Genomic DNA, 25,186 nt, shown 5'->3' on the forward strand with positions numbered 1-25,186 from the left:
ATCATATATGGAGCAAACTGATCTGAGTAACCTTTGTGTCATTTGAACACTATTTTGTTCAAAAGTTTTTTATTCTAACTTTTTTGTGGGATGGCTGATTTGAGACAATATCAGTCCCAGATTCTGGGTGCAACTTGAAAGCAAGCAATTACAGTCTTATTTTTTTTAACCAAGGTTGGATCAACAGCCTAAATAATATTTTAGGGTTTCTTTCGTTACTCTTGTGGGATTCTTCTATGTAAGAGGAAAATAGATATTTTTTACAGAATCAAAATGCCTTTCTGAAGAACTATTGGAGGAAGCAATTAAAAGAGGAAGGTCTGTAAGAGAGGAAAACAATCTTCTGGAATTGAGATGTGGAAGAAATGCCATAGACCAAATGTGAAAGAATTGCTGCAAATCAGAAGAAAAGTTGTTTTTTTTTTTAGTCCATTCTATATTTCATAGTTTTAGACTTCACGTTCTTGAAGATTTGTGTTGGAATCCTCCTTGGAGGGGTGAAAGGGGTGTATTTCATAATACTTGAAGAGATTTACAAAATCTCAACCTTGCCTACTTCTGAGACTCTCTCTACAACATGCAAATCAGGACAGTGATAAGTAAGTGCTGCTATGGGGTGACGATGGTTCAAACAACCTAAAAATACCTTGAGGATAACGATGTTGATGTGCAACCTGCAATATGTGGAAAGAGGAAATTTTTGTATTTCCCTTCTTAAAACCAACATGACCCTTTTGTAACCACTTTTTTTAACAAGCTGTGATCTGGAAAGGACATTAGCTGCTTGAATTAATAAGTAATAAGCAGTTCAGGAAATGCATCATCTGTAGCAACTCGGATCTTTCTGTGGATTGTTGAACTAACAAATGATGAGGGGAGAAATGCTGTTTAACAGCTAAGAAGTTAATAGATTCTCTTCCTATATAGGACTCCATAAAAGTAAAGACACATCATTTTGTAGTGATTGAAGTCCCCCAGCAGGATCAGAGCCTGCTACCATGATGCTTCTGGTACTTAATGTTACGAATGCTTTGTCAGCAGCATTCTCTTGACTGGGCGGGCTGTCATAAGCACCAACCATGAGGTTTCCCTTGTTGGTTTGACTTCTCATTTTTCACCCAAGAAGCTCTTAGCCTATTTTTCAAACACTGCTCTGTGCAGTCAAACTTTTTTTCACACAGACTACAAGCACTCCCCCTTTCTTTCTTATCTGTCCTTCCAGAATAGTTTACAGGCATTGATTGCAGTGCTCCATTGTGTGATTGATCCCACCAAGTTTCAGTGATAGCAGTTAGATCACAGCTTTCTATATGCTCAGTAGCTTCCAAATCCTGTTTGTTTCGCATGCTTTGTGTATTGGTGTGGAGGCACTTCAGTTCTGATGTTTATAGAACAAGTCCTGATTTCTTTGCAGCTGTTTGGTCCCAATGCATCAGCAGCCCCTGGCTCTTCTGTGTTGCTCAAAACTTCATTCCTCTCCACCACAAAATCTAGATTAAAGTCCCACTTAGAATTTGGGCAAGCTTGTTGGCAAAGAGACTCTTGCCCTACTTGGTCAGGTGAATCTCATCATCTCTCAATAAATATGATTTCTCACAGGTAGATCCACAATCATGGAAGCCAAAACCTTGAGTATGGCACCAGCTACACAGCCAGGCATCGACCTATTCAATATGATGCATGTTACCTTTAACTTGCAAAGATGATTTTTCTACTTACTACCTATCTAAAAGCTTGCTACATATCTAAACCAAATGCTTAGGTGGTATTTCAGATTTCCCAGAGAAAAAGTACTGGCTCAGTGAAGAAATGACAGTGCAATATATTATACTATTTTATTTAGTATAAAGCCTGTTGTCCATTTAAGCGTTGTTAATGTTTGTTTTGGGAAGTGGTGGCTGAGGTTATGCCTGAGTTAACAGCTAACTAAAGGGGAAGAATATATTACAGCTGTTGTGCTGTGGGACGTATATGCTCTGTCTGCCTGCTACCTGATGTTCAAACTGATGGGTTTAGGGAGGTTTTTCTGAAAGATCATACTGTCTCCTTCGTGCAAAAGGTAGTTGTATAGTTAATATTGTTCTTGTTGAGCCTACTGTCAGTGAGATTTATGCATATTTCAAGTAAAGGTGAATACTGTTTTTTGTTTTTTTTACAGAAAGCTTCTTTCCATAGTAAAGTCATTTGTCTGTAGTTCAACTTTCTCACATGATACGAACAGATGTCAGAATTCACATATTATAGGTTTTGGCAGTGGAAGCAATATCAACTGCTTGTGCCTTTTCACGTCTCTCTCTTGAATGTTCTGTTTCGGTCCTCAGCCTCCTGGTTTAAAGAATTCCCATGCTATGGGATAGAGTTGCAAAATAATCTGAGCTTAACAATGAAGTTACCAGAGTCTCTGGAGACTATATAAATAGATTTATTTTAATAAAGACTTTAGAAGTCTAAATGAAACTAATTGTACTTTCCCTAAGAAATCATGTTGACTGATCCTTATAATTGAAGGAGAAAAGGCTCTGGGGAGTTTCCCACAAACTCAGATTCTCAGACCATGGGAAAATAAAGTACACATCGCTTTCATATAGTCAGAAAAATCCTGTCAGAAGCCAGAGAGAGTAGAAGCAGGAAGAATAATGAACAGATGGTCAGGAGCAAAGCCATACATTTGCTAGGTTAAGTTCTAAGTAGAAAATAGGTGTCTCAAAATACATAATTTTTCCTGTACTTGTGCAAACTTAAATCTTGGGTCAGATGTACTGAATGTTACAGAACTATATTATTATATAACGTAACCAAGTGCAAGAAATAATGTAATTGCAGAAATCTTGTCATTCTATCATATTAATTGGTGTTTATCAGATGGGACTAGGCTTCCAGCATGAAAACTGTTGCGGAGAAGTAAATGCATCTTGAAAAGGGGTGAAATGCATCTCAGGACACACAATGATAAACTCACCTGTAAATGATCTGTCTACTTTGAACCATGAGAATTCATGAGTTTGATAGTCTAGTTAAATCCATTAAGTTTAATACTAATGAAATGGTTTGGTCCCTGTGCTACTTTTCTCTCACCTCATACCATAGAACCATAGAATCAACCAGGTTGGAAGAGACCTCGAAGATCATCCAGTCCAACCTATCCCCCAGCCCCATCCAGTCAACTAGACCATGGCACTAAGTGCGTCATACCACAGGGAGGAAGATAAAAGCCTTGTCCAACTTGCCTGGTTTGCCTCAATTGCCAGTGAGTTTTTATTCTGAAACTGAAGCTTATCCAGATCAGAAAAATAGATTGTCTTGGAGAAACAATCATTAAGATTGTCTTTATCTCTTTCTTCCAAATATTTCTAAAGGATTTTCTAATAGACAAGTGCTTGGTTTTGCATTGTTTTTCTCTCCCAAAGAGGTGGATTAGCCTTCACTGAAAGGTGATCACAGGCAAAACTATAGTCACTGAAGGATGTATCAAAGTGCTTTTAGGATGCCCCAGGTAGGGTAATTATGACATATCACACCTGTGACACATACTTAAAATGTTCCCATTGCTTTCATTAAATTTTCATTTGTATTTCAACTTGCATGGATCCACATTTTACAATACATGGACAGGCAAACTACCATCTGCTCATGCCAGACAGAGTCGCTTAACCTTTGTGAAGGGAACAAAGAATAAAATGTAACTGGATCTTAAACAGTAGCTGGTAGCAGCATAGTCACTTCAAGTTGAGATGAGGAGTGTGTAAGATTTCTTCTGTGAGAGAGATCACACAAGACACATTTTCATGTCAAGTACTTTGTTCTAAGTATATATTATGGCGTTTAAAAAAAACCAACAAACCACAAACAAAATAAAATAGAACCCCACAACTAACCACCACCAACAAAGAAGGCATTAACAAAGCACACTAATGCTTGAAAAAATATTTTGGGGGCCTAAAAATAGTCAGAAAGTAATGATTTTGTGGTTAATGAAATCGATGAATCTATGATTTACATATATTATAAACCATATTGTCTTAGTAGCCTTCAGTATTTTGGGCTGTTGTTAGCTGCCTTTTTTCCCTACTGAGTTGTCCTTAATTTTCTTTATTACATTTGAGTGTGATTAGTTTTCTGCTTAACTTGCTCTGGTTTCTGCCTATTTTTAGGGACACCCCAGCAGGTAAAACATTTCTCTGCATTATTATTCTGACAGATTTTGGATTTATTAATGTCATGCATTTGTTATAGAACCTTCTTTCACTGTTACTGAGAGGAGGATGAGCTAAAAATATATTTATCAGCAGTTCTTTGAGTTGTGGCTGGGTTACAAGGCAGGAATTTATATAAGCTTTTTCTAAGCTCTTTATTCAAAATGCTCTGAAGCTGCTTAAATCCTCTGGAAGAGAACCCCATAAGTAGGAGAAGAAGTAATTTCTGATAAATAGATTACTTCTCATGCGGTTTTCTCTTCTATATATGTATTTAAATGAAGGAAAGAAACTGTCTGTTCAGTTGACTAATAGTATACAGCAAATCTATGTATACACAAGACAGTAAAGCAGGTTCCACCTCAATTGAGATTAATGTAAAGTTAGAGTCAGACTAAATACAGCCTTCTCTGTATGCCAGTTATATGAATTATGTTAGTCTTTGGTTGTTTTGCTCTTTGTTGAAGATTTCTTTCCTGAGCCATTCTAATAATTTGTAAAAATGTATTAAAATGTACTTAATTACTTTTGAGTGGGAAAAATCTATTTTACCATTGATATTTGGGGGCTAAAGCAGTCAAATCTTATGCTATGAAAGACTGGAAGAATGGTGGAGAGATGAGATGGAAATTTTCTTCAGTGCAAGTTGAAGCAGTGTTTGATCTTCAGTTGCCACACTTAAGTGAAAGAGCAAACTGACATTTGTTGCTGTATGTATTAGTTAGTGATGGGCAAAATAGTCAAAACCAAAGCTGTTTATTGCTATTGCAGCAGTCTTTATATGCCATTCTACAAATTGTGGTAACTCTACCAGTTATGGAATACAGTGATTGGGTAAAATACTGTTTTTAACATTCTTCTTGGATAACAGTGAGGTGTTGGCTAGCTTGGCACAGACTACTTTCAGTTCTTTGTTCTAAATTGACTATGCTTCTCTACAAATGTTACACAAGGCGAGCATACCAGTTGACTATGTTTCTAACCTTAATCCTGTGTCAAGGGTACACAGGGATGTGCTCTACCTGACTCCCTTCCTCAGTTGCCACAGACCTTTTCCTTGTAAATTCAAGTATTTGGTGCTTGGTACTTTGTCTAGTTTTTAATGACAGGGAATTGAAAGTATGGTGAAATTTTATTTCAGGAAACTAGTTAAGGCTCCTCTCATATATTACACATAAGCTACTGCTGTGTGGGATAAAACTAAGAAATTGCATAGTTGTCTCCAGCTCTGGTAGTTTCAGATAGCTACATGGAACCTGTGTACTTTCTAGGATTCAAAAGAACTTGACTGGCAGCATCCTATGTGAATCAAGTCCTCTCATTGTGCTTAACATGGTTGAAAATCTTGGGAAAATTCTTCTGAAACCTTTCCTCTGAGAAGAGGGCAACTGAAAGCTTTCTGGTTTTGTAAGCAGCACAACTATATGCTGTCATTGTAGCTCATATACTGGTGCAGGTGATGGAAAGCAGGGGTTGGAACGAGTCTCAGCCTGTGTTGGCATCCATGTCCTTCCTAAGGGGAACCAAAAGCATTACTATTGACCATTAAGCCTGAAATGTGAGATTGAAACTGTCTTAAAACGGTGTCACATCAGAGGTTTTCTCAGATGGCCTCCCAGAGTCCAAGTGTAACATTTGCATACAGCAAAATCTGGGTTTCTTCCAACTTTTTATAATAACTGTGAAGAAATGAGCACTTTGTGTGAGAGTAAACTTGAGATACAGATTCAACATTTACTTTGACTACTTCTATGCATTGTTTTGCTAGGATTGCAGACTTGAAGACCAGGAGGAGTTGCTGGATTGTCTGATCTGATTTGTGTTGTGGAGGCAGGGAATTAATGTGGCCGAGTCAGGAACTCTATAAAAATAGACTTATTTTATTTTCCTGAAAACCTGCCCCCAGAACTATATACAGAAATTAATTTAGTTTTAATTAGCAGATTCACTCTCTCTGTGAAGAACTTCCTCCTAACATCCAGCCTATACCTACCCTGGCACAACTTGAGACTGTGTCCCTTTGTTCTATTGCTGGTTGCCTGGGAGAAGAGGCCACCACCAACCTGGCTACAATGTCCCTTCAGGTAGTTTTAGACAGCAGTGAGGTCTGCCCTGAGGCTTCTCTTCTCCAGGCTGCACACCCCCAGCTCCCTCAGCCTCTCCTCATAGGGTTTGTGTTCCAGGCCCCTCACCAGCTTTGTTGCCCTTCTCTGGACACGTTCCAGCACCTCAACATCTCTCTTGAATTGAGGGGCCCAGAACTGGACACAGTAAATTATCTGTCGTTAACGAACAGATGCAGATGGTCATAACAAGAAAGATTATGACAAAGTTGAATGTATTTGATCATACTAAGATAAAAGAAACCTATAGAACAGCAATATGTGTTGAGAGTTCCTTAGAAGGAATACAGATGATGATCTAGTCTGGTATTTGATAAGCATGAACACAACAGCCCATCTTATGCAGCAGAATATCTGTATAAATAAAATCTCTTTGTGTCTTTGGTGATTATTTCCCTCTATAATCTTTCATAAGAGTACTTCTGTTTTGTCCTTGAGCTCCACTGTCAAATCTCAGTTGCAGTATTGCTGTTATCACTCTGACCAAGACAAATTGACCTGATCCTCTCGAGAAAACACAGCATTTCATTTAGAGCTTGAGATTGGGTCCCCTATGATTTTTGATCCACCCCATCATGAAGTTTATTACAGAAGACTTATATTACACTAAGGGATTCAGCCACAGGATTTTTGATTTCTTTTGCATGGGAAAAGGTACGAGATGCTTGCTATAGTTGAGGGATATAATATCTGTGATTTAGTTATTACACAGTGTGCTGACTGAGGAAACCATGTGCTCTATGGCAGGAAATTTTTACTTGATACATCACGGGGGCTTATTCAGAGCTACTTGGGAAAGGCCTCAGAAAAGTGCAAAGAGCTGCTTTGCTTATTTCTTTTTCATCACATCGACACTTTGATAGATAAAGTAAATCCTGCTTTTAAGCTGTAGTACTGGTATTTGTCAGTCTTTTTCTTTTATCCCTCGAAGTCTGGTCATTGTCCTGACCTTCAGGATTTATTACTTCATTTGTGCATATAGATCCCTTCTCTGCCTTTCCTTCTCCTTGAGATCTTTCGGGTGTGATTTTTGCATTGAGAGGAACAAAATGAGTTAATTTTTAAATGCCACGTTCACCCAAAGGCAGGGGAGAAAATAGATCAAGTACAGCCTGTACCTTCTGCAGATGCTGAAAGGGAGAAATTTCCAGCCTTGTGCAGCAGTGAGTGTGTTTGCCACATTACAATTCATATGTAGAATAGCTTGAAGAATTCTGGTTATTTGTGACTAACCTTTCTATATTTGTGAACACTTAACTACTTCAAAGCTAAACTTTTCTGTTGGAAGTTGTACTGTGAAAGATAATTACAAGAAGCCAATCTCTGCATTAGAAAAATCAACCAAGAATACCTTATTCAGATCGTCACTCACAATGCATAAGTCACTTGTACATTAAACTGTAGGAAGAGGATCATAAAGATGCTTTAACCGTGTTTTGTTGTTTGGATTTTTTTTAACTATTCAACTGCATATTCCTGTAACTGGCAGCCTTTCCTGGGTTTTGTTATACATCCATGAGAACATGAAGTTTTGAGATGGCTGGCCTCAATGTTATTGACCTACACAATGGTTTTCTATTTGTAAGATACTGTTGTTAAAATTTGCTAAACAACTTTGTGCCATTCTCAGCTCATGATTTCATATTCTGTAACAATCCTCAAAATGTGGGCAATTCTGAGTGATTAATCAGATGTTCCTGAAAAATCTTGTCTTGTTCTTCAGAGGCTCTCCATTAAATGTAAGTCTATTCACTTGGGAGAGAACCTTCCAAAGTCTGCCTGAGTACAACTGCAATAGTGCTTTGAGATTTCAGACAAAGCAGCTGTGGAGTAGGAAGGGCCCAGTTCATTTTACTGTCTGCGAAGTCAAGTGCTACAGTTCTGCTGCTTAGAAGTGAGGCAAGAAGTTAGTAGTGGTCATTGATAATACTAATTCTAGTTAAAGTGTAGTTGAAACAAAATTAGACTGTCAGAAATGAAGATGTGAACTTGAAAGGTGTGAAGGTAGATACATTAAGCACACTTAAAAAAATACCCTTATAGTGAGCTTATAAATTTGGAACAGGTATGTTTTTCCTCCCCCTAGAAGATCAAAGGTTTTAACTTTCAAAAGCTTGGCAGTTTTAGTATGTAGCAATAAGCAGCTACAGTCATACAGTATTTGTACACAGCCACTGTCTTGGTCTTGCTGCTATAGCTTCTATTAAAACTAATAAATAATTTAAAATTGAATCTGATACTTAATGTTAGAGGCTGGAATGGACCTTGAAAGATCATCTAGTCCAAAGCAGCATTATTAATGTATTTATGAATAATTATGACTTGTTTCAGCAATAGTTTTACACATAGTTTATTAAAACAGTATCAAGTGTTCTGTAAAACCAACAGCATCTCTTTAATAGAACAAAGTTCCAAGAATGCTAATAGCTATCTTAAGACAGCCACATAGTAAAAACCACATTAACTGTTGAAGCCTGTTGGAGTTCTTTAAGTGGTTACTGAAGTTATTTCTGTACCTCTAAATTAAATTAAGACCTGCAGTTGCAGGTGGTAGTGAAGGCAGATGGGTCCAAGCTGCGTAACGTAATCCAAGTGACAAATTCCAGTGCCTGAGTGGGAAAGAATTTATTCTGATGTCATAGATAGAGGTCAGTGATCAGATCTGGATATATGCTTAAAATTCTCAGTGCTTTTTCCAACATTTGCCCATTCTTAAAGCTATTGATGTTTACTATGTGGCAGTCTGAAAATAATTTTGAAGCTCACAGGGAATATGTTGGGCTATGATAATTCTATTTAATATCTGGGGTGAAAGTGAAGCCTTTTGAAAATTCTGAATCTTACCATTTTAAAAAGTAGCTGAAAAAAAATTACACTTAAGTGAAATTGCACATGGAGTTATCTATAAATCAGTGGGAATTTTGACCTTCCTCCAAAAGGACAAAGGAAGAGAATCGAAGTCTTACATTTAATAACTGCATTTCTCATCAGCATGTTTGTGTCTTGGTTTACAGATCAGCCATGGATTTGGAATATTCCTTACACAGATGCCCCTGATACACATGGAAATATGTGGGTTCCATCGTGAATGTTTTCAGTGTTCTGTGACGTTTGACTGACACTGAGCCTGCCACACTACTTGCAAGACTGCTTATTTCTTTTTTTAAGCTATGATGTCTGCTCTAATGACTAATTTGTAGGTGAAAGAAACATCAAGAAATTGACGTTAGGGAGATTTTTGGAGAATCTCTAACCACACTATTATAAATAAACCTGCATTTAAAAATACATTTTAAAATGCTTTTTCCTTACTATAGTTCCTAATATGCTTTTCAGGATTAAAACAAGTGTAGACTATTCTCAGAGATTCTCTCTGCATATTTAATTGTAATGAGCCTTAATTTTTCTGTTCTTTGGCTTCAGTCTTTGGAGAGAAAGTTACTGTATGTAAAATTTAAATTAAAGTCAATCTTGTTTATATATCCTTTGCTCCATCTCTTTTCAACTGTGTGCATTTCAAATTGGGTTGAAACTCCTTCACAATTATCACTTCTAATACAAACTCCAACATTTGCTGGTTTGGCTTTTCTGTTACTTCCTAATCCTCTTTCCCCTTCCCACTCCTTTGCAGACACTCAAATTCTGTCCAAAACTCTAAACTGAAGTGGATGGGCATGGGTGCTGACAACTACTCTTGTGTAGTGCTGTGGGATGTATGAGCAACTGGTCCTACAGCTTGGAAATCTTGTAGTATAGTGTGGCACTTCATTCAGAACTCTCTGAATCCCAGATAATCTGCCTGGCTAGCTGCTACAAGTGCTTCCTTATTCATTCTGCAGTCCTTCCCCAAAATGGTTTGGAGTACATTGAGAGTGTACTACTTACTAACATTTATCTAATGTCAATCCCTGTTTCATTCAAAAATTAACATAGAAATTATGTGTGTTTTGGAAATGGTCATGGAAGAAGAAGTTTTCTTTGTTATACCAAGCCACAAAGAAACTTGGTGAGGTACTGTTCCTTTTCCATCTTCCCTATCCTTTCCTTGTTCTGCCCCTCCTATTTACATTTAATTTGTCTGTTACAGTTATCAGATGGTCTTTGTAATCTAAAAGGTTATGACTGTTGAGGAAATTATTGTATGGCCTCTAAATAAAAGGTTAAATGGAGCTAGATAGTAGAACAGCCTTGCTTAGAGGAATTTTACACTCGCCTTTTACAGCAAATTAGAGGAATGCAGGTGTTTAGGTTGCCAATACAAGCTAAGAAATGAGAAATTTAAATGTCCAATAGTCATTATTGCTGCTTTATTTGGTTTTGAGAACTTTGCAACTAAATTCAGCCAAGTACAGCTCAGAGTGCTGCTGGAATGTTCCCAGAATAAGCCGCCTGCTCTCATCTCAATTCTGTATGAAGAGTCTTTTTAATGCTATATGCAGAAACTGTTTAGATTCTGCCCCTGCTGAGCCCAAAAAGACAAGATCAGGGAATGTAACAAAGTGCAGTGGTGCCATTGTTATACTTCCTTTTAAACAGAGTATTATAATTACAATTATTTTCCTTCTGTGATAAGAAGTTTGAAGTAGGAAAATACCTTCCTGTGATAAAAGCTTGAAGATGTCTATAAAGTTGGCTAGCAATTAATGGACATTTATTCTTACGTTGTGAAGAATGTAATACATTAATGTTGCATACATGATTTTTTCTGGTTTGGTCATAGTGTAGTTTGACCATCTCTCAGGAATTTATAGTTGAATTCCAGTGGAATGTTTTATTTTCCCAAGAACTTAACATGATTCAGCTCTCCAGGGCTCAGATAAATGCAGCGTCAGAAGCACCTTACAAAGTTCATCAGTAGGAACAAATAAACTGTTCTGCTAGGAAAACTCAGGAAATTTTTGTGACCCTAAGCAGCTTGAACTGTGGTGTAAGCATGGAAGTGAGACACTGCTGAGCAGCAGAAGTGGAGGAAAGAGCTTAGGATTTGTTTTGCTGGACAGTTATGAAGCATAAGGCAAACTAATGATTCAAACAAAAGTTGAGTTTGGTTGAAACAGATATGTATGGTCTGTTAAAACAATGCTCTCCAGACAGTAAGAAAATCAGCATGGTTTTACAAAGGGGAAGTCATGTTTGAACAACCTAATAACCTTCTACGAGCATGTAACCAGGTGGATAGATGATGGGAGAGCAGTGGATGTGCTGTACCTTGATTTCAGTAAAGCATCTGACAGTGTCTCCCTCAGCATCCTCATAACTCAACTGAGCAGGTGTGGTCTGGGTGATGGAGTAGTGAGATGGATTGGGAACTGGTTAAAGGAAAGAAGTCAGAGAGTTGTGGTCAATGGGACAGAGTCTATCTGGAGGCCTGTAACTAGTGGAGTTCTTCCAGGGTCTGTACTGTGAGCAGTATTGTTCAATGTATTCATTTATGACCTGGATGAGGGCATAGAGTGCACTGTCAGTAAATTTGCTGAAGACACCAAGCTGGGTGGAGTGGCTGACACACCAGGGAGTTGTGTTGCCATTCAGAGAGATTTAGACAGGTTGGAGAAGGAGTTGGGCAGGGGGAAGTCTAATGAAGTTCATCAGGGGCAAGTGTAGAGTCATGCACCTGGAGAAGAACAACCCCAAGCAGGATGGGGACTGACATGCTGGACCATGATCTTTTTTTTACTACATCAACGTCTGAATATTTGGAAAGTGAAACTATGAACGAAGAGAAGGAGAAAACAAATGAGTGAAACCCACAGCAGAATGTCTGAGTTTAGGGAGCTGGATTAATCTTTGATTAACGTGGTTCTTCAGTCTGAGAGCTGTGTGCTTCTCCTGCTTTTGCAGTGTTGAGTTCTGGCCCTCAGTTAAGATAGAATTAATTCACTGTAGTAATTGCTAGATATTCCCGTGTTTAGTTTTCTCCTTTTATAGTAAAAATAGTTTACCCCCCAAAAAAGTCTGGATCGAGAGCTCTTTGACCCTGAAAATAAGGCATTTTTAAACCACAACCGCAGGTGGAAAACTGCCTCTTGTGCTCGAAGGAACTTAAGATAATCAGCAACCTGAGCCGCACAGAAAGAGCTGCCCTCTCTTGGCAGAAGGGAGTATTTGTCTGGCTTTGGCAGCAGGGTCGTATGATCTGCTAGAGTTTTACTCCGAGTCTCTGTCAGGCCCCTGTTATCCTGGGCTGCCCGACGCCACTCAGCCCCTTGGCCCAGGGCCCGGCCAAGAATAAGCATGAGGGAGGGCGGCAACCCCACCGGCACCACAGGGGGAGGCAGCGCCACAGGGGAGGCAGCGCCACAGCCCTCGGAGGAGCAGGGGCCGCGAGGCGCTCACCCTCGGCGGCCGGGCCAGGGCAGGTGCCGGGCCAGGGCAGGTGCCGGGCCAGGGCAGGTGCCGCCCCGCCTCGCCCCGTCCCGCCCATAGCACTGAGGGGACCCTCGGGCGCAGTGGTATCGCCTCGCGCGCCAGTCGTGATTTGGCTGAGGTTCCCCGGTGGCCATGGAGCGGAGGGCCCAGGGTCGGGGGCACCGCGCCCCGCTGACCCTGACGGAGCTGCCCCGCTTCGGCGGAGAAGGGCGGCGGGGTGAGCTGTTGCCAGTCCCGCCTCGCCTTCCCGCCCTTCCCTCCCCCCCCCCCCCTCCAGCAGGCAGGAGGCGCCTGGCGGTGCTTGTCCCTGCGACCCGCTCCGACGTGCTCGGGGCGGGGGGAAGAAGGGGATATGAAAGTGGCGGAGACAGGAGTCTGGCCCGGGGCTGGGACGCGGCGGGGCTGAGCTCTTCTCTGGGACGGAGCGAGACGGGACGGGCGTTTCCGTCTCCCGCAGGATGCACCGCAGGCCGGAGACCGTCCGCCGCGGTGCGGTGCCGTGGGCGCCGGGGCAGCGCCCTGCCCCCGGGGTGGAGGTGTCGGCCGGCTCCCAGTTGCGCCGCTCACCGCCGCCGGGCTCCGCGGTGCCCTGAGCTCTGCGGCCGCGGTCCCTCTGACTCCTGGCGGGCGGCACCGTGATGCCCGGCAGCGGCGGCGGGAGGGCCCCGACGTAGCGTGGCGGCGCGGTTGCCCGGTCCCGCGGGGCGGAGGATGGCGTGTCACGGCGGCTGCTGCTCCAGCGCGGGTCGCCTGAACGCGGACAACGCGCGGTTCCTCCTGCTGGCGGTGCTGATCGTGCTGTACATGCTGTGCGGCGCCGCCGTCTTCTCGGCCATCGAGCTGCCCACGGAGCGCGAGGCCAAGGAGCGCTGGGAAGAGCGGCTGGAGAACTTCACCCGGCGCCACAACCTCAGCCGAACCGAGCTCCGGCTCTTCCTCCGGGAGTATGAGGAGGCTAGCGTGGCCGGCATCCGCGTCGATGACATCCGACCCCGATGGGATTTCACCGGCGCTTTCTACTTCGTGGGCACCGTCGTTTCCACTATAGGTGAGCGGAGGGACGGGCTGGGGCCGGGGCGGCGACAGGGCGAGGGCTGCCGGCGGGGATGCGCAGCACCCTCACCTCCCTAGTTCTGTGGGCTTACAGCAGGCATCGTGACGGTGCTGGGCATGATCCTGTCTCCTCACTACTCTTTTCCCCCACTCCTCATTCTGTCAAAGAGGTGCTGTCGAGGGAAGCATCTCGCTTGCTTCTCTTTTGTCTAGCACCCCGGGAGCGTTTGACAGCCTCAGGGCTGTAAGTTCGCTGGCCACTCGTCCCCGGCACTGTGCTCGGGGTGGGCGGGCGGGCGGACAGCGACTGTCCTGCTTTTCCGCGGCAGTGTCGCTAGCCTGCGCCGAGCAACTTGGCCTCGGCGTGCGGTGGCACAGTGTGTGGGACAGCAGTCGCTCCCAAAGCCGAAAGCTTTAACTAAACGCTGTACGACTTTAAATTCTAGGAAATCTTATTATAGCTGATCTTAGATCTGGAAGTAGATGGCTTCATAGGCTGTAAACTCAGAAAGGACCTTCTTGCGGATGTGGTGTGGGCTCAGTGAAAGGCATAAAACAGCTTTTGTACTGTCCAGCTGCGAAATATACATCTGGGAAAGGCTGGGTTGCACATCGCTCAGCTTTTGCCTCATCTAGCTTTCAGAGGCAGGAGCAACAATCCAGCGAGTGCTGCTTATTTCATTTGTGAATAAACCAAAGTTTATTCAGTTTGAAGGGGCCCTGGGGAATGTGATACTGAATTTGAAATTCTGAGGGGGCTGTCAGTAGTCCAAAGATGATGTTAAAGGGACAGCAGCAAGAATTGACATGAGCACCTCAGGGAGACTATGGGTGTCAACAGAAAGCCTTCCTTTAGGCAGCTGTGGACAACTGAAAGCCGTGGAGAAAAAGAACTTGCCTTAAAGACAGGCAATCTTGTGTGCATTTACAGCTGTGACAAATGCGGTCTCTAAATCTTAGCAATGATATCTCCAGTTCCCATCAGTCTTTTTCCGAGTGTGAAACACACGCTGAGGAATGATTGTTTAATAACCAACAGCAGTTCTTCAGGAAATCTCCATTAGCACTTGTTCCCTGAAGAGGAGTTTTGAGATTCCTTGCTTTATGTGGTCGTGGAAGAGGTTGTGCTGTCCTGCAGGTTGTAGAATACCTGATGCTTTCTCTATCTAATGCTGAGTTTCTGAGGTCTGGAGTTAATTTTGTTGTGAAAATAGTCTCCTGCATTTTGTTGTGGTTTTTTGCTTCCAGCAGTACGGTTATCTATACACTAAGTGGAAACATTAGAAAAGTGAGGAGGTAATCTCAAATATGTGGCCAACTGGGAGACTGCCTAGACTGGCCAGGAGGTTCTCATCACGAAGAAGATGGGATTGAAGGCTCATCATCCCATGAGACAGGTGCCCGAGTCTAACGCCCATGAAGGAGTCCACACACTTGCAGTGGGCTCCTCTGTAAGCTTGCTTTGGTTTCCTATCAGCTATTTGTCTTCCTTGCCTAGAAACCAGGTGGTAGTGCTGCCTCAAGATGTGAGAGATCAGAGCAACTTATTTCTTAGCAAGGACTTGAAGTAACACCCCCATGTCTCAGCAGGGTCCCCTGAATGCCAGTCTGGGGAGTAATTTTAAGATGGGACTCAATGATTTCTGTTGAAATACTTCCATTTTTCATAGACTAATCATTTTTTGGAGTGTTCAGCAGTGTTAGGCTGTAGGGTTGCAATCATCAGCAAGCACTTGGACATCTAGGGACCAATGGAAACAGATTAATTACTTCAGTTGCATCAAATAAATAATTTATTAGGACATCAAAACAGCCACTTCTCACGTGCATGTGTTTTTGTCTCATGGATTCATAGAATGGTTTGGGTTGGTGGGAGCCATAAAGATCATTTAGTTCCAGCCTCCCTGGCATTAGCAAAGACACCTCCCACCAGACATCTGCAGGCAGGGGGCATCCATGACCTCTGGATAACTGCAGAAAATTGAAAGGACTTTCTTTCCTTTAAAAAAAAAAAACAACACTTGTCCACCTCAGTCCATATTGAAACCTGCTTATTTTAACTGTAAATGGAATAAAATGCATCTTATCATCAGAGCAAGTCCACAAACCAGTGTGTGATATGACTGCACTTCACACAGGCTGGTGGAGGTCGAAGGAGGTCTCTGGAGATCGTCTAGTCCAACTCTTGCACTCCAAGCAGGCTCAGCTACAACCAGCCACTCAGGACTACGTCCTTTTGGGCTTTGGATGTCTTCATGGATGGAGACTCTGTAAGCTCTCAGGAAAACATGTTCTTGACCACTCTCACAGAAAATAGTTGGGTTTTTTCCTCCTGTTCCAATGGAATTTCCTGTATTTCAGTTTGTGCCTGTTGCCCCATGTCTTTCTTTGTGAACCGTTTATTACCACCAAGGCAAAAGAGGGAATGATGAAATCTTCACAAAATGAGGTACATTTTCTGGAGAAATTGTCAAAATTTGCATCTTTTCTCTCTGCAAGATGCTGTGGCATGCTGGGTTAGAGGTGTAAAGTCTTGGTGAAAGGTGAGAAAAGAGATTTGTCCACCAATGCATTTCACTCAGTGGAGCAAAGGATGAGACATTTACTGTAGAGAGTGCTGAGCAACTACAGAGCACGTTGTACAGGACAGGTAGAAGGAGTCACAGCATCTTTTTTAATCATCCTGGAGAGGGTTGCTGATAGGAGCTTCATTTACTAAGGGGGAAATCTTTATTTCATTTACTAAGGGAGTGAAACAGCCACACTGTCCATGTTAGAGCCGTCCGTAGTGGAGAGAAGGAGGGAGTGCTGATCAGCGTCTGCTTACTCGTTTGCACCTCTGTAAGTGCAGTACCTCCTATACAGCAGGGTTACAGCTGTGCCAGAAAAAAAGTGTGTGAGAGGGATAATACCCATCAAGCCACCAAGTTCATTAGAACCACAATGCTGGGCTACTGTTTGTAGCCTTGAGATCACCTTGTCTGTAGAGTGAAAAAGGGTGGCAGCTGCAGGAAATGCTTTACCGGAGGCCAAGGGCTAAGCTTACTCCTGGTGTCACAGAGCCCAAAGGATGTTCTGTTGCCTAACCATACTATGTCTGAAGTATATTAACTTGTACAACACAAGGTGTGTTGCTCTCCAGCTAACGGTTTTCTTCTTAAGTATTGCTTATGCTGCAAGCAGCCATAGTACTTCAAAACAACCTGCTTTAGGCAATGATCCATAACCAGGGCTTCATAATCCCACATGGGACGTTGAGATAAGCTCACAGAAGCTAGCGTTTTCATTTTCTAAGATTCAGTTAGTTTCTGGATTTTTCTAATGATAGATGCTGGCATTCTCTTTCCTTTTGAGTGAGCCACATCTTCATGAAAGTTTGGCGTATGTGGCAACTGTGTCCTACCATATAGAGGAAAGCAGTACAAGTCTGTGCTTTTAGTTATGCTCCCTAGCTGTGCCACTCATTTGCTAACAAAGTGAAAGGGTCATCTCTCTGCTTCACTTTATCCAGCCTAACAGTGACAATAGAACTGTTCTTTGACTCAGAGAGGCTAGGTTATTTTTATGCCCGTAAAGCATATTGTCATTCTTGTCACTTAATCTCGATTGCCTTATTGTGCACTTTAGAAGACACCATCAGACCTTGAATCCTGCCCCAAATGCAACCACCTGTATGTTTTATTTTAACAGTGTCTGTCTTTCTCCTAAAACCAGCGGCCTACAGCTGTTAAATAAAAGCACAGTGATTAAAGTTCTGCCACAAGAAGGGGAACTGGGGTTTTAGTTCCCTGCTTTGACCACAGCTCTCACACTTTGGCTGTTCTTTATGAAAGCTATATTTAGTGGAGAGCAGTGTGTACGTAATTTTCAGTGTTATGAGTCCCTTACTGATTCTGAGATGCTTTTCACCAAGGCTGCTCTCAGTGATGGAGACATTCCTGTGAGAAACTCCTTGTTTGGCATGAGTGCTGTTTCAGGTACCCTTTTGAGGTGCTTACCTTCATTCTGGTATGATATACAAAACCAGAGCATGCAAGGAAGAGATTATATTCTTAGAGCCACTAACTCTCTGACTCGTTTCCTTGGACATAAGGTACTTTTTGTCCTCTTGCCATACTTATCGGGAGAAGCACAAAGGTTGCACCAGGCTCTTCAGATTCTCATTCAGACAAATAATTAGAAATAAAACAGTTTCAACAAGCTAGATTGAAAGTAATGTATTGATGATTTCCCTAATTTTTTCTATTGTAGAGTGACCAGAAGGATAGGTATACCCCAAGTATCAATGCAGGTCATGATGACTTGGGCTAGTTTGACATCTATTCTCTTTCCCTTTGAATCTGCCACATCCTGCAGTCTCTGATTTGACAAGGATATTCCACCTGTACCCTGAAAAGTTGGAATACAGGTTACTGAATATCATGTCTGCTGTCTTTTCCCTTTTGGCTTATTTTAAAGATGATAATTAATTTCCACTAACAAAATATTCAAAGATCTCATAGTTCCAGGGCAGAAAACTAGGAATTCTGATGAGCAGAAATAGTATACAAGCTCAACACATGCTCAACAACAACCCCATGCAGAGATACAGGCTGGGGTCGGAGTGGCTGGAGAGCAGCCAAACAGAAAGGGATCTGGGGGTGCTGATCGATACCCGCCTGAACATGAGCCAGCAGTGTGCCCAGGTGGCCAAGAGAGCCAGTGGCATCCTGGCCTGCATCAGGAATGGTGTGGTCAGCAGGAGCAGGGAGGTCATTCTGCCCCTGTACTCTGCACTGGTTAGACCACACCTTGAGTACTGTGTTCAGTTCTGGGCCCCCCAGTTTAGGAGGGACATTGAGATGCTTGAGCGTGTCCAGAGAAGGGCGACGAGGCTGGGGAGAGGCCTTGAGCACAGCCCTAGGAGGAGAGGCTGAGGGAGCTGGGATTGTTTAGCCTGGAGAAGAGGAGGCTCAGGGGTGACCTTATTGCTGTCTACAACTACCTTTGGTGTGGTTGTGGCCATGGGGAGGTTGCTCTCTTCTCTCAGGTGGCCAGCACCAGAACGAGAGGACACAGCCTCAAGCTACACCAGGGGAAACTTAGGCTTGAGGTGAGGAGAAAGTTCTTCCCTGAGAGAGTCATTGGACACTGGAATGGGCTGCCCGGGGAGGTGGTGGAGTCGCTGTCCCTGGGACTGTTGAAGGCAGAATCGGAGGTGGCACTTGGTGCCATGGTCTGGCCTTGAGCTCTGTGGTATAGGGTTGGACTTGATGATCTGTGAGGTCTCTTCCAACCTTGGTGATACTGTGATGCTGTGACATACAAGAAAACGCTTCATTAAAATGTCATTACAGTAATGATGACTGTGTGGTGGTAGTTTAAAAGTCTACCTGTCTGAGTAGTGTTGAACAAGGGGACCAAATTGAGGAGGGAAGATTTTGTTTTGAAATATTTCACAGATCTACAAGAAACAAAATGAAAAAAAAAAATAACACTGATTGTTTTAGAAGCTGGTTTTGGTTTGGTTTTTTTTCAGAAAGTATTGAAACAGTCCTGCTGGCCTTCGTCATGTAAATAGAACAGAACAGACTTTCTTTTTTTCCAGATAAGTAGCATTTACATTATGAGGACTGCAAAGAGGATTTTAATTAAAGATTAAAAAAATAGCTCACTCAATAGATGTCTTAAAAGTGGAGCTACAAAAAGAAAGAGGAACAACAAGGCTTGCTCCATGCCAATGAAAGGAAACAGACACCAGCCAAAACCAATCAAATCAGAGGCAGCGAAGAAGGAAGCTTATTTAACATGCAGGGAGCTGGCAGAGTGGAGGGGAAAATTTTAAAAAAGAACACTTCCTCTCTCATTTTGATACTTGGAGAAGAAAGTTTTGTTTGCAGTATATATATAAAAATAATTGCATTAATTATAGTTATCTTTAAAGATGCATTGTAGTACTCCTGCACTGATAGCCCTGAGAGCCTAAAAGACTCTATGGTTTGAGAATGAGGGTTGGACTAATTCCCACCCATTCAGCTTGGGAAGGTGCTTCAGGAGAAGCATCTCCAGAGCAAAATGCTCTTCACTTTTCATTCTCATCCATCATTTCCCTCCACCTCCCCATGCCCCCACCCCTCCACTTTTTTCTGTGTTTGCCAATAACGGAGGTTTAAACTGATGCTTTAGGGAAGCTGCAGGTAAACAGAGGCCATTTACTTTCATTACAGAGACTACTAAGTAGTTGTCTGCTCACTTAATTTGCAATTGCTACCAGCTTAGGACTGCATCTGTTAATAAATGAGAGTATTCCTCACCTTTGAAAGACTTAGATGCTCAAGTGGGTGATCTACTATAACTTTAACTGAAAGCTTTCTGTAATATGTAAGTTAAAATGGGAAAAGGAGAACAGTGGTCATAATGACAGGATAGCCACCAGTCTCTGCTATAGACAGAACAAAGTATCACAATATCACAGTATCACCAAGGTTGGAAGAGACCTCACAGATCATCAAGTCCAACCCTTTACCACAGAGCTCAAGGCTAGACCATGGCACCAAGTGCCACCTCCAATCCTGCCTTCAACAGCCCCAGGGACAGCGACTCCACCACCTCCCCGGGCAGTAGAAATCCTCTAACAAAGCAAACCATGTAGAACCACAGAACCACAAAATGTCAGGGGCTGGAAGGGACCTTGAAAGATCCTCCAGTACAAACCTCCTGCCAGAGCAGGATCCCCTATACCAGATCACACAGGAACACGTCCAGGCAGATTTTGAATATCTGCAGAGAGGGAGACTCCACAAGCAGCCTGTTCCAGGGTCCTGTTGCCCTCACAGTGAAAAAATTCCTCCTCATGTTTACATGAAACTTCCTATGCCTCAGCTTCCACCCACTGCCCCTTGTCCTGTCATCAGGCATTACCAAGGAGAGTCTGGCTCCATCTCCTGGCACTCACGCTACATATTTATAAACATTGATGAGGTCACCCCTCAGTCTCCTCCAAGCTAAAGAGTCCCTCAGTCTCTCCTCATAAGAGAGTTGTTCGATTCTCTTAATCATTGTTGCTGGCTCATGGTCAAAACATTCATGTGATAGAAAGGGACTATGAAATGGAATCAACCTGGAAACCCTTTTACAAGCAAGATCTTTAAAAAGTATAGGCACGATAGCCTAGCATGTTTTGTCTTGGGCACTGGTTAAAACACAAAGTTAGGGGAAGGGCTAGGTCAGTTCACCTGTGTAAATTTTTTTTTGCTTCTGTTAGTGCTAGGGATCTTCAAGTCACCAGTTTTATAGAAGATATTTTAAATATCAGATGAATTGATATATCCTGATACATCTGTTCCCCTTCCCCGACTGGGAAAAAAAGGCTGAGGTTCCAAGTGCAAAGATGCATACTTGTACTACTGGGATTGAAATTCAGGTGAAATAAATCTCACTCTATCAGACCAAAGATGGACACCCAGGCAGCAGCAGAACCCCATCAGCACACCCTAGTTGACAGCTCTGACTAGAACCTCGCTATTACATGTTCCTTCTCTTAAACAAGATCAGTGTGTAGTTAAAAGCACTCTGAAGTCAGTAGAATAAGTAACTGTCAATTACACTCTCTCACTTTCTTAAGATTTCGATTAGGAGTTTGGGAGGACCTGGTAAGATCGTCTAGGGCATGACTCGATCATAATAGGTGATGCATATACTTAGAGGTAGGTGCATGTGCTGAGAGATGAGCACAAGTGCCCTATCAAGTGTTTGAAACATACTAGCAGCTTAAGAGGAAACCTTACTTTAGCTTAGTTGCAGTGTGAGCATAGAAGGCAACTTCTGTGACCACAGAGTGGCAGAGTTCATTAGTTGTTAGAGGAGAAGGAGGAAGAACAGAAAACGAGGGAACTTAAAGAGCAAGAGTTGTAATTAGCTCAGGGATGTGCAGTGTGCAGACTCAGAGGAACCAATGCTAAAATAAAAATTAGTTAAGGCCAGCAGTTTCTTGGCAAAGGATAGGAACGATGCTGGCTCAAGTGGTCTAAATGTAGAAGGAGGAGAGGAACTGTAATAAACCAACAATTTAGATTAACATATCTGAATTTTTAGTTAACGATTTCATGGGCTAGAACGAAACACAGAAAGTGGATAGAGGTGAAGACAAATAAAAGGAATAATATGGAAATGCAGGAGCAAAATTAAAAGTGCAGCCTCTCAAAATGTGATACTGTTAACAAGGGGTATCACAGGTGACATGAACTTATTCATCAGCATGATTCTGATGAGAAAGACTGAAAAAAAGTTGATCTGCTGTATAGAAAAGAGAAAGAGTTCTCAGCAAATCACCCCAAGAAGGCTGAAATATTTAATACCTTTTTCTGCATCAGTCTCCTGAAAAGCTCAGCTCTAACCTGATATGTGATACAATTTACAGTGGTGATAAAGGGGGAAGTAAAAGAATGTGATACGATCCCTAACTCTGCCAGATCTTTTTAAACCATTTAAGTCATTAAGCATTCTAGAATATTCACAGAAATTACTAGAGAAATAAAGAGTCCTGTGGAAGGGGATGACTCTAGGCAGCCTATAATGGCAAACATTTTGCCAGTCTTTAAAAATGGGATGATGACAGGAAGGAATTAAAAAGAAAATTGCAGAGCAAACAACTTAACCTTAATTTAATGTAAATTGTTTGGATGGGTAATCATATCAACTATTTGTAAACATCAAAATGGGAGCAAGGAGTCAGTAATGCTCAACATAAAATTACCAAAAGTAGATCTTGTCAAGTTTAGTCTATTTTGTTACGTGACAAGACAATTAGTTCTGTGGATAAGAAATAAGCAACTAATATCAGATATCCATGGTGAGGAGACTGGAGTAGATGATCTCTAAGGTGCCTTCCTCCCTAAGGCATTTTGTGATTCTATGATTCTATGATCTTGACTTTAGCATGACTTTTAACAATGCCTCATGTTTAATAAGTAATCTGAGGAAATATGGCTATACTAATGGGACTGGTAGGAAATTGTATTTGCCATTAGAATGGGCTGCCCAGGGAGGTGGTAGAGTCGCTGCCCCTGGAGGTGTTCAAGAAAAGACTGGATGATCTTGGAGGTCTCTTCCAACCTGGTTGATTCTATGATTCTATGACTGGTTTTAACTGTCATAATAAAAGGGGGTTCTGCAGGGGACTGCTGCCTGTCACAGTTGCTATGCATTTGTAAAAAAAAAAAAATCATAATTAAGTCACAGTGAAATGTATGAGGAAGATTGTAGAGTAGTATTTCCACTATATGCTGTGCCAGGAAGTATTGTCTAGAATATAATTTTCAGATTTCGGCTGCTTTACTTCTAGAAGCAGGATCTAGAATTAAATGATTGGTATGATCAGACATCTCAACAACAGATCTTACACAAAAACTGGAAGAAATTGAGGAACTTGCACAGCTGAAAGAAGGGAATTAATGAGGAAGAACATAATATATGAAAATATGATGCAGGAAGGATTGATAGGACACAGGCTAACAGGCTTAAATTGCAACATGAAATAAAGCACTAAATGAGGCAGTTGTCTCTCACTGGGAATGCTATGAGGACTTCATCACCAGAGTCTTTTACACACAGGTTGAACAGACACTCAGCAAGAATGGAATCGTTAATTCTGTTGTTGGGCAGTGAACAGATGAGATGACCTTTTAATGTCTCTACCAGAGCTTTTTGTCACCAGGTTCTGTGGTAGTATGTGTTAATTATCCATATTTTCCTAAAAAACCAAACAAACCTAACCTACCCCAAAAAGCATATAATCCTGTTCTTTGCCAAATTTTCACTTGTATTTTTAGAACATGGACAAAAATAATTTTATGACAAATCTACACAGAACTGCATAGATTTATTTCTTTTAACCTTCAGAAAACCAGCAACATTTTAAGTTTAGGATTAAGCAGGTTTTGACATGTGCAGTTCTGTTTTCCTGCTTACTATACAACTCCAATTAAATAAACTCTAAAACAGCCTAAAATTGAACTGACCCTGGACTGAGAAGCTCTCGTTCAATTAAAGCAGTGAAATCAGACGTAACAATATGTGTACTGCTGCTGGAATGGGGGAAAAAATAATAATTGAATGGAAAAAGACTCATCAAAGCCCAACTAAAAATAAACAGATCTTTGCTTTGAAGGACTTAGTCCTGCAAAGAACTAAGTACTTTGCTGGAAGTCTCTGTATTGACAGTTTGTAATTAACTGTACCTCCTTCTCCTACTGTTACATACACTGGTACAACTTGGAGACAAAGAGTATGAGGAGAGTACTGTTATCCCTATTGACAGATGAAGAATGAAGGCAGTGAAACTCTGCTTAAACCAATCAGTGGATGTTCACTGCTGTGCCCTGCACTGCTCCCTTCATTTCAAAAGCAGGAGCAGGGAGGTCATTCTGCCCCTGTACTCTGCACTAGTTAGACCACACCTTGAGTACTGTGTTCAGTTCTGGGCCCCCCAGTTTAGGAGGGACATTGAGATGCTTGAGCATGTCCAGAGAAGGGCGACGAGGCTGGGGAGAGGCCTTGAGCACAGCCCTACGAGGAGAGGCTGAGGGAGCTGGGATTGTTTAGCTTGGAGAAGAGGAGGCTCAGGGGTGACCTTATTGCTGTCTGCAACTACCTGAGGGGAGGTTGTGGCCAGGAGGAGTTTGCTCTCTTCTCTCAGGTGGCCAGCACCAGAACGAGAGGACACAGCCTCAAGCTACGCCAGGGGAAATTTAGGCTGGAGGTGAGGAGAAAGTTCTTCCCTGAGAGAGTCATTGGACACTGGAATGGGCTGCCCGGGGAGGTGGTGGAGTCGCCATCCCTGGGGCACTTCAAGGCAGGATTGGAGGTGGCACTTGGTGCCATGTTCTAGCCTTGAGCTCTGTGGTAAAGGGTTGGACTTGATGATCTATGAGGTCTCTTTCAACCTTGATGATACTGTGATGATACTGTAAAGTAGACTGTTCCTTGTCAACATCTGCATTTGTGATTCTCTCATTCATGCCATCAAGGTGGATGTCACCTGTACAGACAGCTGAGCTTTGCTGCTAACACTTACAAAACAGGCAGGATACGGAATTTCGTGTTCTTACAAACATATAAAGTTACATATATAGTCAAGCTCAAATATCTTAAAGCTAGTCAGATTCAATCCATCATGTTCTGTATGAATTGCTTTGAAAATAAGGAAGTGTTACAGTTCAGTTAGTTTTTTTTCCTGGAATTATTACTATAAAAATATAAATAGAACATTGCTGTTAGACTAGAACTTTCTCTTTAAAGGCAACTTTTCTTTAATATTGCAGACTAACTATTTTTTGATTAGTCTTTGTTTGGTTGGTTTGTTTTTGTTTGGGATTTTGTTTTGTTTTGTTCTTATTCCTGCCTTTTGTATTTTCCCTACATCACTTCTTTTCCGTTCCCTGAATACTGTTCTGTGGTACTGTGGTGCTG

The 25,186-nt window shown here is 42.1% G+C and overlaps 2 protein-coding genes across 2 annotated transcripts in view; both read left to right on the forward strand.

The window, feature by feature from the left end:
- TDP1 (tyrosyl-DNA phosphodiesterase 1) overlaps positions 1-9,796 on the forward strand; it is a 47,399-nt gene extending 37,603 nt beyond the window's left edge. The window contains exon 15 of the mRNA XM_064151433.1: positions 9,331-9,796. Coding sequence (XP_064007503.1) covers positions 9,331-9,404 — 74 coding nt within the window. The 3' untranslated portion in view covers positions 9,405-9,796. The remainder of the gene's footprint in view (positions 1-9,330) is intronic.
- A 3,213-nt stretch (positions 9,797-13,009) lies between these two features.
- KCNK13 (potassium two pore domain channel subfamily K member 13) overlaps positions 13,010-25,186 on the forward strand; it is an 82,193-nt gene continuing 70,016 nt past the window's right edge. The window contains exon 1 of the mRNA XM_064151566.1: positions 13,010-13,733. Coding sequence (XP_064007636.1) covers positions 13,397-13,733 — 337 coding nt within the window. The 5' untranslated portion in view covers positions 13,010-13,396. The remainder of the gene's footprint in view (positions 13,734-25,186) is intronic.

Source organism: Pogoniulus pusillus, chromosome 1 (assembly GCF_015220805.1).
Source record: "Pogoniulus pusillus isolate bPogPus1 chromosome 1, bPogPus1.pri, whole genome shotgun sequence".
NCBI classification, from domain to species: domain Eukaryota; kingdom Metazoa; phylum Chordata; class Aves; order Piciformes; family Lybiidae; genus Pogoniulus; species Pogoniulus pusillus.